The sequence below is a fragment of the Corylus avellana genome, chromosome ca2 (genome assembly GCF_901000735.1).
Source record: "Corylus avellana chromosome ca2, CavTom2PMs-1.0".
In the NCBI taxonomy this organism is placed as follows: Eukaryota; Viridiplantae; Streptophyta; class Magnoliopsida; order Fagales; family Betulaceae; genus Corylus; species Corylus avellana.
Window position 1 is genome coordinate 43,030,114 of NC_081542.1, and position 12,449 is coordinate 43,042,562.

At 34.8% G+C, this 12,449-nt stretch overlaps 2 protein-coding genes across 2 annotated transcripts; both read left to right on the plus strand.

Moving 5' to 3' along the window:
- Positions 1–898: 898 nt before the first annotated feature.
- LOC132169847 (F-box/kelch-repeat protein At3g06240-like) lies at positions 899–2,083 on the plus strand. The gene has a single exon (XM_059580799.1). The coding sequence runs from the start codon at positions 899–901 to the stop codon at positions 2,081–2,083; it is 1,185 nt and encodes a 394-aa protein (XP_059436782.1).
- A 9,134-nt stretch (positions 2,084–11,217) lies between these two features.
- Positions 11,218–11,731, plus strand: LOC132169848 (ABC transporter F family member 4-like). Its single transcript, XM_059580800.1, has 2 exons — positions 11,218–11,331; positions 11,510–11,731. Exons 1-2 carry the CDS (start codon positions 11,218–11,220, stop codon positions 11,729–11,731), a joined length of 336 nt encoding a protein of 111 aa, XP_059436783.1.
- Positions 11,732–12,449: the final 718 nt, after the last annotated feature.

The window sequence follows — 12,449 nt, forward strand, 5'->3', positions numbered from 1 at the left end:
TCAACTCTCACCGCCCTCATCCTAGCGAACGCCAAAACAAGGATTTGGATCCCCTCGAATTTTTAGAGAATTCGAGTTTTTCAAATTATTAAATCTGACCGTCTATTATATCTAAGAGTTAAAAAAAATGAAATGTTTTTTGGTCTCATTAAAGAAATGAAAAAACTTATTTTTTTCTCAAAATAAAAAAGCAACGCACAAATGGATATATATTTTTTGAAGTAATTTTATTTATTTTGATTCTCTCTCAAAACAAAAAACAACTTACAATTCGTTTACCTCCCAAAACAAAAACAAATTATATTAAATTGTAATTTCTTTGAAGATAAGTCTTTTTTTTTTCTTTTTTTCTTTTCAAATATGATTTTGGATAATTTCTCATAATTAGGCTCTAAATCTAGAATTGTTTTAATAATTTAGTTAATAAGTTGAAGAGCAAATGATATGTAGTGGTTCCCCACCTAAAATACTTTGAGAAATTGATCAAATTGTACAAAATTTAAGAATAAAAAATGCGAATATACACACGGTATATACTTTTGTTGAATATATCTCACATATCTCTTTAAATATATAATCTAATTATGGTAAATTGGGAAAATAGAAATAAATATCTAATAATAATGTAGTTGCCTAATTTATGATATTACCCTTACCATATACGATCCGGTTTTCATGTCTATATAATTTTCTAGCAAAATATAATTATTTATAATTCGTATTACCTACCACGATATTAATATTACAGCTATTCGCCAAACAAGAAACCGAAAAAGGAAAAAAAAAATAATAATAATAAATAAATTGATAAGAAATTAAGAATAAATATTCGAAAATAAAAGCCTAACCCTGCGGCTTGGCGTTCTTATTCTCTAACCCTAAAGCAACAGAGAAACCAATGGCCAACGAATTGCCTGAAGACTTGGTGATGCAGATTCTGCTATGGCTTCCGGTCGTCTCTCTCTTGCGTTTCAAGTGCGTCTGCAAATCCTGGTACGCTCTCATCACACACCAAAACTTCGTAAGAAAACACCTCCTACACAACAACAACAACAACAGCAACACCCACCTTCTCCTTAAAACGAGCAACAAAACAATGGACGATTATGTTGTATCCACGATTTCTTATGAAGGACTCCAAATAACCCCCCTTACCCCCCTTACACAACCTGTACCTCCACAGTATTTTAGGAACGGCGAGGAGTTTGGCGAGTTTAGCGAGGTGTTTAGTATTTCTGTGGTGGGTTCTTGCAATGGTCTCGTTTGTATCCATGCTTGCGATAAATTGAAGGTTGTTATATGGAACCCTACAACTAGAGAAACAAAGGTTGTCCCCGAATCAAACCTGCCCATCTTCGCCCCCGCTGGCTATTGCACCCATATTCAAGGTATGGGATTTGGTTTTGATGCCAAAACTAATGACTACAAGGTAATCAACTTTGTTAGTATGTATGAACCAAATTTCGACAGCTATTTTACGAAGGACGTTAAAGAAATCATATACCAAAAAGAGGTATACAGCTTAAGCACCGATTCTTGGAGAAAAGTTGATGGACCCCAGTGTTTTATTGTGGAACATGTTCCGATGACATACATCACTGGGATGGGTTCTTGGCTGGCATATGTTGATTATGTTAATCAACGGGACTTATTTGTTTTGTCATTTGACATGAGCAATGAGGTATTCCTAAAAACACCACTTCCAGATAATGTTAATGGGCAAGCCCTTTTGGTGTTGAATGAATCGATAGCCATGGTTGCTTTCAAGCCGGTTGACGACAATTGGAGGGAGATTGGATTTGATATATGGTTGTTACTTAAAGTTGGTGTTAAGGACTCCTGGAATAGGCTTTTTACTATTGGACCATCGATTGCAAGAATTCACCAACCATTAGGATTTTGGAAGAATGACACCATGTTCTTGACTAAAATTGATAGCGGACAACTGTTCTTGTATGACCCCTCTACCCAACAAATGACTGATCTCCAAATTCATGGACATAGTGACTCGAAGGAGATGCAGTTGGTTACTTATATGGAGACCCTAGTTTCTGTCAAGGGAGGAAATGAATCTGAAGAATAGGACAATTGTTGACAAGGCTTGAGGGCCCATCTTTCTATATCTGTTCCAATTGTGTTTCAAGCAGCATATATGTGCTGAGATAATATTTTATGCTTATTCTTGTCAAAGATGTCTTTCTCAAATATTTATACACTTACATTTAACCCGTATTTCTTCACACCATCTTTATTTTAATTATCATGAGGAATTATCTTTTCACCATCCCATAAGTTTAGTGTTTCGTTTATATATATATATTGATATATTTTTTTCTAGCTACTTCATAGCAATTTACTCTTGAAGAGGTTTTTGTACTTAAAGTATGGTTGATGGGATCAGTGGACATAATTTTCAAAATTGAGCTTTTTGATTTCATAAAAAAATGACAGCATATTAGAACCTGATAATCAATGTTTTTTTAAGTCTATCCCTATTTCCATAAAATCCAATGCCTAAAAGTATTTTGGTTTATTAATGATAACATTTATTCAGAGTTTACATTGAAAATTTGAAATTTCACTTCAAAAAGGCTTCTGGCTATCTTGTTTTACAAACATAAATGTTGTCTGTGAACTATATGAAGTAAAAGTTGATAAGGGCTGTTAAGCTTTTAAGTCACCATAGACGCTTTTAAGTGTAATAGGCAATGCATGTTGTTGTAAAAGATGGTTTAGCTAGTTGAAAAAAACAAACTTTTTCAGGTCAGTTGGCTAAGTTTTAGAACCCCCCAGGTTTTAACATTGTTTATTACTTTAGGAACTCAGGTGGATTTTCAAGGATCACTAAGGATTAGGTAAATGAGATGTTATACCCTATTTGCTAAGCATTGTAACTATAGGATGATTAGAATGTTTGAATATTAAGATGCTGCAACTTTTGTGTCTAGTCTTCTATGACACCTAACACGTAGTGAATAATATCTTTGTATGCTGCTGGTCAATAGAAGCTAAAAAGCAGCAATGGGTTGCAAGATTCCAAGGAAAAAATTTTCCAACAGTTTTGGAGGCTAGAGCATTTTCTTTTTGGTTGGTGAACATCTAATTTCCATTACAACCTTGCCAAAGGTTAATGAGAAATTATAAATCAGTCTTTATGGGTTGGGTCTATTGATTTTGTTTGACGAATCGTAAATGAGTAAAGGAAACATAACTCCTTTTTTTTTCTTTTTTTTCTTTTTTCGTGTGCTGTATTTTATCCCTCCTTCATATGAAGAAGAAGACCTTGTTTTGGGACCAGTTCATAAGAAAATATGAATATGAAACTGTAAATAGTTGCAGATATCAAAATCCTAAGTGTGTCCGAATGCCAAAGTATTGCAAGATGAGGAGAGTAGCATGATATTTAATTACTACTCCCATGGGATATTGAATTATTGATTACCAAAGGTGTGAGTTTGAGTTTCTTAAGAATGTTGTATGGATTAGAAAATACGAATACACACTGTTGTCTAGATTTTATAAAGCACATAGAAACTTAGAGTTTTGGTGGTGTTCTTCTTTGTTGCCACTGATGGATTTTCCAAACATACTTGAGTGTCATGCTTGGTTTCATGTAAACGTAACAGTTAATAGCTATCAAGAGGAATGTTATTTGAATTGACAATGTTGTTTTGAGTTCTCTTGCTGGTCATTAAGATATCATAAACTATGGTGTTTTCAAAGATTTAGTGGTTAGAGCACTAGCAACAGATGCCCTATATGCCATTCCCTTCCTTATGTTTAGGAAAAATTTTAAAAAAACCATAAAAACCTAATCACATCAGATTCTCTACATTTAACCATCCATCAAGGGTTGCTACAGTGTTTACCAATGTATAGGGAACCAAAAGTGGTTCCCTATACATTATTTTAATATAAACATTTCTCTTTCCTCTCTCATCCTTCGTCTTTTTGTATTTAATTGGGGATTTTGTTGGGATTTTGTGAAAAAAGTGATGTTAGGTAGGGAACTTGTATTCTGTAAAGAAATAATATTTTAATAGTATTGAGAAACGTAAGGGGATCTATTGCGAAATATATTTTTATAGGGAAGCAAAAAGAGTTTTATTCTCTAAACTTACGAAAAATCAAAGGGAAGCTGCTGTTAGTGCTCTTACTATTGGTTGTAATTTCGGTATTTGATAAAGTAGATGGATAGATTTTATTGGACTGACATGTATCTACATGCTGCGTAAATTGTTACTGCTAAATTTAGCGTAAATTGTTACTGCTAAATTGCTTGCTGTAAATTGGATTTTGGGAATGGTTTGTGTGTTATGAGGACCTCGGCTGTGTCGAAGCAAATGTTAATATGGTTCTTCCTTTTTTACCTAAATTTAAGTGATTTTAAATGTTAATATAGTTCTTCCTTTTGAGCCAGTCCAATCCTAATGTCCGAAGTTGTTCAGTGTCTAAGTGCACATATAAAGTATAAACAATTCAGCAAATGTATCAAAAAGTTGATGAATTTTAGTCCCAGAAATTGTATCAATGCGTGTGATGCAACATTTTAGTTATATAATTTTGTCTGGCCCAAATGGATATGAAAGCACTTCATATTGTCTTTTGGAATTTAAAACCCCATCAGCAGCGGCATTTGAGCAAAGACAAACACTAGGATTCAAGATTTATCAACGAAAATGCGTGAAAAAGTAAAATAAAAACAAGAACAGTTCACTAAAGCAAATTCCTGTCGGGTTCAAATCTGAAATAACTTCCTGGAAAACATTTCTTCCACATAGCATTAAGATATCTAGGATAGCTCTTACATATGACAACTCTGTTATTGTTCTTATTATTACATGTGCATAAAGCCTTCGCTACTCTACCTTCCTATTATTAGTTTCTTTTCTGAGAGCTTTATTCATGTATTATCTTTACACGCATGCATTAACACATGTCGAAAAATCCTTCATATTTCTTGCAACCAGTTGTGTAGACAAAATTCTATTGCGTTCTTTTCATTTTTTCCTTTGTTGACTAGTTTTCTAACCTTGATCATATGCAAAATTCCTTCTCATATAGTGTTTGTGGTATCTGCTATAGATTTTAGATTAGTATGTAGATATTGGCATGTCTAGTTGATGTTGCGCTTATCTAGTTTTGAAATGAGGTTTTATAAGGATGGAATTAAGCTGGGTTTTCCCGGCTCTAAGATGAATTGGCATATCTAATTTGCAAGTGTTGGTTGCCATTGGAATCTTAGCTTTGAATTGAGACATCCATACCTTTTGTGTATGCTGTTAAATTCTCTTCCCGACCTCTAAAGAGTGAAGAAGCTCAAATGGATGCTTCCTTTTCTTGATTCAAGTGACGTATTGCCTGCATAAAGGGGCTGTCTAGTCTTCTAGTTTTGTTGAGTTGTATGGTTTTTCAGTTTAAGAGCTCAATCGTAACAGGCACCACATTTGTAACTTTACCCATGTCAGTGTAGTTTAAGTACTAAACCTAGCTAATTTGTGGCTGGAATTTTTGCTTTTGTATGTGTTAAGGTGCACCAAAAATTCTTATATGGTCAAATGAGAATGATAAAACAATTTCAGGGGATTTTAGATGCAGTAGATATGATTATTGATTGTTTAAAGGGTTCCTATTGACTCTGCAGTTGACTACTAGCTCTAAAGCTGTACTTTTTCATACAGATAGAACCTGTAAATAATTGAGGTTTATTGATTGGACAGATCGGTTATGAGCAATGGCACTGATGTGAAGAATATCTACTATTGATTTAAGTTGATAACTGCTAATTGTTTATTTCCTTTCATCATCAACTTGAATGGTTACCAGAGCATGAGTTCTACTGCCTCTACTCTTGTTCCTTGTAGTACAAAGTTTCCTTCATGTTGGTTCAAACTCAAATTCTCTATATAATTAGTTTTTGTTTTAATTGTTGAAACAATTCTCCTTCCATGCTACTCTCGTTACTGCACTTGAGGACACATGAGTTCTCTTAATTGAGCTTTGAGGCAACTTAGAGAAAAAGTGTGGCATTCAGCATTTATGGTAAATGTAGACATGCTCCTTTGCTTTCATATCGTTTTTTGATTTGTTTTCTAAAAGGAATTATTATCTGATATTGTCACTCACTTTGTCAATATCGGGCTACAAGGTGTAGTTGGGGGTAAGACTTTTAATTTTTAATGACAATTAATTCACTTGAGGGAATATCCTTAACTCTGAAACATGTAATTAATCAATTATTCTTTTATTTATAGAAACAAAAGAGAGAATTGCAGCTAATCTAACAAACTTTGCGTATGACCCTTACAATTATAAATTGTTGCGCCAGGTATGGTCAGTGCTTTTGATAATAATTTTTCTATGAAGGAACTAATTTTTTTTTTTTTTTTCCATCTATTATACTTGTGATTCATAAACAACTTAATGTTTTGGAACTTTTCCTTGACTGCATAACCGAATTCGATGACAAGCTTGTGCAATTTGGGCTTGGAGGGATATGCAATTCCTGTGTAGATAAGTATGTCAATTTACCCTCTTTGCAGATCCTAAGAAATCCTAAAGACACATTGTTTTCCCTTATAGAATATAATGATGGTTGGGCCCTAGCGCGTGATTTAGCAAGTTTTCGTGTTTTAGTTCTACAGATCCAGTGAATGCTGCAATTGTCACTCAGTGTGGGGGGATTCCATTCAATGTTTATCGAGTCCAGTTAGAAACACTATAAGTGCCAAAACTTTTAGTCAATGGATTTTTTGTCACTCCATTAACTCAATTATTTTGGTTTTTGGAGATCTAACTTCAAATGTTAGCATAAGGCTAGCTGAAAGAAGATTTTACTACACGCAACACACTATTTCAATATTCTTTTGCTTTCAAAATGAAGTGACACTAAATTGTATCTGTATTTTACTTATGTACCAACATTTTTTTGACAAACAATTTAGGTATCAAAGATTTCAATTACTAGCCACTTGATGATTTAAGGTTTCTTTTTCTTTTATCCTTTAAAAGATGGTAATTAGGTGATAGTATGATTTTGGTTCTTCAACTGTTCCAAATTTCATTTTTGTTTTTAAATGTCACAATGGCATCAATAGGCGAATATCAACTTTTTTGTGCACATATCCTTAGTTGACGTGACATATTAGAGCTTCTCCAACAGGATAGGCAAATGACCCATAATAGCCAAATTTGACTATTATGGGCTATTTTTTTGTGTCCAACAGCTTCTTTAACATTTTATTTTTCTTATTGAATGAATAGTGGTTATTTTTGCTACTCAACATTTTTTTTTTTTTTTTCTATTTTAGCTACTAGCTTTTCAATACAAATTTTAACAGATTATCTATTCCACACTCTCTACTTTCTTAAAATATATTTTTCAAAATTTTATATTCATTTTTAAAACTTCTCTCTCACACTCTTACTCTCCACGCATATCCCCTCTACTATTTTTTCTTCTCCCCAAAACCAAATTTTCTGACGACACAGCATTTCAACCACAAATCAAATCTAACGCCGTCCACAAAGTGCGCCTGAAACGAATGCCCAAATCTAGATAATATTCCACTCCACTAACCGAACAAAGCTCATCAAACTCGAAGAAATTGAAAACAACAGACCCCAAACGAAATTGAAAACCAACAGATCTGCTCGCAACTTTCATTAATTGACCACGAACTTAGCATTTCCTCAAATAAAAACAAAATGGACATAGATCATACTTTTTTGGGTTTGCTGGATGCCGAAATTCAGGATGGTCTTCACACACGCAGCTCCATACAGTAAATGGGGGGGTGGATCGCATTTGGTGGATCCCCTCAAAGAGGAAGCTTTTTGAGGTACGTTCTTTCTTCGGTGTGATTCCTTCTCCTGTGGAGAGGCACGAGGTGGGGAGCTATTCTTTCCCGTGGAAGAGTATTTGGAAGGTTAAAAGTCCTGCACATAGTTAGTTTCTTTGTGTGGACAGCTACCCTTGGAAGGATTCTCACTTTGGATAACCTTCGGAAGCAAGGTTTGATCGTGGTGGATTGGTGCAGCATGTGGGAGTGGAGAGTCCATTGATTATCTCCTCCTCCATTGTGACGTGGCTCGTGCTCTATTGAGTGTTCTTTTTTCCCTTTTTGATGTGAAGTGGGTCATGAATGGTAGGATTAGTGATCTCCTTGCTTGCTGGAAAGGCCAAAGAGGTAATAAAATGGTGATCGAGGTTTGGAGAATGGCCCCTTTTTGCCTTATGTGGACTATTTGGAGGGAGAGGAATGCTCGATGTTTCGAAGATAAGGAATTGACAATGGCAGAACTTAGCAATAGGTTTCTCAATTTGTTTTTCCATTGCGCGGGTGTTTTGAACATTCCTCAAGTTTCTTCGTTGCATTATACGCTTTCAATAAAGTTTTTCATTACTTATAAAAAAAAAAATGCAATGCCCAAAAATCTCTTGGCATATTAATTATGGCATTTTTTGTAGATTTATGTATTGAAAATTTGAAGTTTCATTTAAAATAAATAAAGGCTTCTCGTTACCTTGTTCTACTAACAGAAATTTTGGCATTGAACTATATGTTAATCTTTCAAATCACTATAGATGTTTTAAGTGTGATAGGTAATGCAAGATGGTTCATCCGGTTGAGATCTAATGAACTTTTTCAGGGATTCTTCTCTAGTTCCCATGCCAATTAGTTGGCTAAGTTTCCAGAACCACCCGAGGGTTAAACATTGTTTATCGTTTTAGGACCTTCAGTGACTTTTCAGAGATCACTAAAAAATAGATAAATGAGATGTTATATCATATTTGCTAATCATTGAAACTATAAGATGATTAGAATGTTTGAATTTTTTTTTGATAAGTAATCGAGATGTCATTAAAAACGTAAACAAACCCAGATACACAAGAAGTATACAAGAACAACACCTAGCTAGAAGGAGAATTGGAATGTTTGAATATTAAGATGCTTGTAGGAGAGAAAGAACTTTTGTGTGTCGTCTTCTATGGCACTTAACATGAAGTGAATAATAACTTTACATTCAATGTGTTACTGGTCAATAGAAGCTTGAAAGCTGCAATGGGTTTCAAGTTTTAATGGCAAAAGGTTGCTAACAATCCTGGAGGCAAGAGTATTTTCTTATTGGTTAGTGAGCATGTAATTTCCATTACAAGCTTGCCAAAGATTATTTAGATATGAATCTAGTGTTTTGTAAAATGTTTTATGATTTTTCTCTTTAGTTGGAAATACTAATAACAATTTGGATTATCTAGCAAAAAAGAAGCTGGTGAAATAAAATAACAACTTTGTCATGCTTTAGCTTTATCTAGCCCAAAGGAAGTTGGATAATCCGGCAAAAAAGGTTTCTCCTAAGCTCATCTTCGTAGGATGTATATCACTTTTAGAGGATTTGTGAATTCTTGAAAGAATTGACTTTCAAGTTGTATATTTATTAATTTGTTCTTGTTCTTGTTTTGTTTTTGTGTGACATGCTTTCTTGGTTGTATAAAAAGTTTTAGTTGTAATTGTAGAATCCTGTCTATGTTCTTGATAATTAAATTAACTATCAAGTCAGGGTGAGAATTTAATCGAGTCTCTTTGCTTGCATCTGAGTTGTTGATGATGATGGGAAGAATCTAATTATCACCAATATCTTTTGATGATGTTAAACATTTACAATAGTTGGCTCAGGTTTCAGCATGGGTTTAAGCATTGGGATTGGCTGTTATATTGGTAGGGGCTGATTCGTTTGAATTGGGGTTCATAGACGATGAAATGCAGAAATGATACAGGAAGAATTTAAATAAGAAAGATAACAAACATCAGAACCTGATTATATATAGATGCACATTAGTATTATACAACTAACAGAAGATGGATTTAAACTGCTGGACATGAGGATAAACTGCTTAGCCTGTCAGGGGTGAAAGCTCCTGGATTACCTGGTAACTAGTTCTGGCGGGTGGGGTCAGTTACCCGTAGGAGTTTGATTAACGGTGAGGATTGTTGTACAGTATGTGTTTGCAACGTGCAATTAATCTGAGTAAAGTTCTCCTACGTTATCTCAAAAAAAAAAAAAAAAGAAGATGGATTTAAAACAATTTATATGAAATCATATATTTGAAATATCAATTAACTTTTTAGTGTTCCAAAACGGTTTTGGTTGAGAGCCAAAATTGTAGTGGTTGAAGATGTGGTAGGGATTTCTTTGTTATAATATGGGCTTTTTATGGTGTTATAGTTATATTGATTTCTTTAAGTTCATGTATACTCTAATATTAAATTCTTAAGCTACAACGTTTCTTCATTGTTTAAGATAAAACTTCCTTAGTGTTTAAGTATTGACATTTGTTTTTGTGTACCTGGGTTGCGCTTTTCACTTTTTATAAAGACAAAACTATTGACATTTGTGTAGAAGTGCTTTTGTTTTACTCATCATGATCATAACTCATCTTCCTGCTGCTTTCCTTTCTATGGTGTCAATTCTTAACGTGTCTAGTTTCCTTGGTATTAATTATTTACTTGTCTTTCATATTTTTGTTCTGAAACTAGTTGTTCCACCAGCATTTCTTAATCTTGTTCATTTAAGGTAGCAAGGACATTGAAAAAATTTCTTCTCTTCACTTTAATTATCAAGAATCCCAAAGGGTTGGCCCAAGTGGTGAAGGCCTTGGTCTCGGAGGTTTAGTCCCTTCAAGGTCCAAGGTTCAATACTTCTTAGGTGCAAACAATTCCTTGGGGCCATACCCCCTGGTGAAAAGCCAGTGATTTACCCAATTTCGTGTAGGAAAACTCCCAAGAGTGCGGTGCACGGGACCAAGGTTTCCTCTGCAGTGGTGGGTTCGAAGGGCCCTGCCTTGTAGAGGTTCCCCTATATCAAAAAAAAAAAATTATCAAGAAGGTTTACTTATCGGATGATTTTGTGAGACATAGTAATGTTACTTTCTCATTAATTATTTACTTTGCTCAAACCATGGTGTTTTTTGTTTTGGTTGATTTTTGGATTCTAGATGACAGAAAGGGACTTGTAGACAAAATATTTTAGAGCAGAAACTTGGTAAGCAATTTTCTCCAGGGACTTCAATTGACCAAGGGATTGCATAAGTGCTGATGCTTGTGGGCTAGTGCTCACACCCTCTTGGCGCCTCTTCCTACTACCTCTTTTAGATTGTTCATAGGTTTTAAAAGGGTTAGAGGTGGGCTTGGAATGGAATTTGTTTGTGCATAGATAATGGTTTGGGGAGATTTGGTTCCAACTGAGGGTGAAGTACGGAGGAGTCAGAAGTTGAGGATTCGGAGGTATTCACAGCACTATGTGGACGTGCTAACAATGGAGGAAACACCAGTGCAGTATCCTCTTCGTCTTCATCCAGATCAAGAGTGACTTAGCAGGCCATAATCACCTCACCCCAATAGCAAAATTATCTGGAGGGTAAAAGTCACGGGTTGTCTTCACTTCAATTTCCATGTCGAAGCCACACATATTGCTATTGGATGAGCCTACAAATCATTTGGACATGCAGAGCATTGACGCACTGGCTAATGCACTGGATGAGTTTTATGGTGGAGTTGTCCTTGTCAGTCATGTCAGTCATGACTCTAGGCTCATATCATGTATTTGTGAGGATGAAGAGAGGAGTGAAATTTGGGTTGTGGAAAATGGAACTGCGAGTACTTACCCTGGAACATTTGAGGAGTACAAGGAGGAGTTACAAAGAGAGATCAAACAAGAAGTCGACGATTGATTTGCAGCTGTGGCATAAGTATTGACATCTCAAATCATATACTGCAATTTACATTGCGCATGTTTTTGTATTCAATTTTATAAGTGCAATAAAACAGATGGATCTTTGTTTTGTAACTCTTAGCGTAATCCCTGTACTGCAGATGTGTAGAAATTACAAACCTTATTATTTAATTAAATGTCCGTGCGTTACCTAAGCATTTTTGATCTCATGCAAGCTAGTCAACTTTGGTTGTAATAATGTTGCGCGTTGTGGCTTTCTTGGTTATAATACTATTTTTTCCTTTCCATTTTGATGTTATCATATGCTTGTTGAAATTTATGCATTGAATTCCATGTCATGGGTTGGTAGTACTATGATGAACTCTGAACTGGTTGGTTCTTCTGTCTTTGTTTTGGTTGCCAAAACTCGACTACTGGTGAAATGGATTTGTGGCCCTTGGAAACAACCAATTGAGCTTGCTTCTTCTCGTTTGTGGAGAACAAGAAAATCCCACATGGCTATTGTAATTCATTTGTTAAATTTGCAACTCTCAGTCTATATTAGACTGCTATTTTTTTAAGCAATTTTTAACAGCAGAGCTAAGATCTGGCATCTCCTATCCAATGAAAGGGTGGAGGATGAGGTCATGGGTTCAAATCCCTTCTACGGGTAAATGAGCTGTAAATACCTATAAAAGAAAGAAGTAACATTTGGAGCTAGATGGATGCATTAAATC

Excerpts from the sequence above, each read along its gene's own strand:
- LOC132169847 (XM_059580799.1), top strand. The coding sequence starts at position 899 with ATGGCCAACGAATTGCCTGAAGACTTGGTGATGCAGATTCTGCTATGG.
- LOC132169848 (XM_059580800.1), top strand. The coding sequence starts at position 11,218 with ATGGTTTGGGGAGATTTGGTTCCAACTGAGGGTGAAGTACGGAGGAGT. Across the intron at positions 11,332-11,509 it reads TAACAATGGAGGAAACACCA|AGCATTGACGCACTGGCTAA; the intron begins GTGCAGTATCCT and ends TTGGACATGCAG.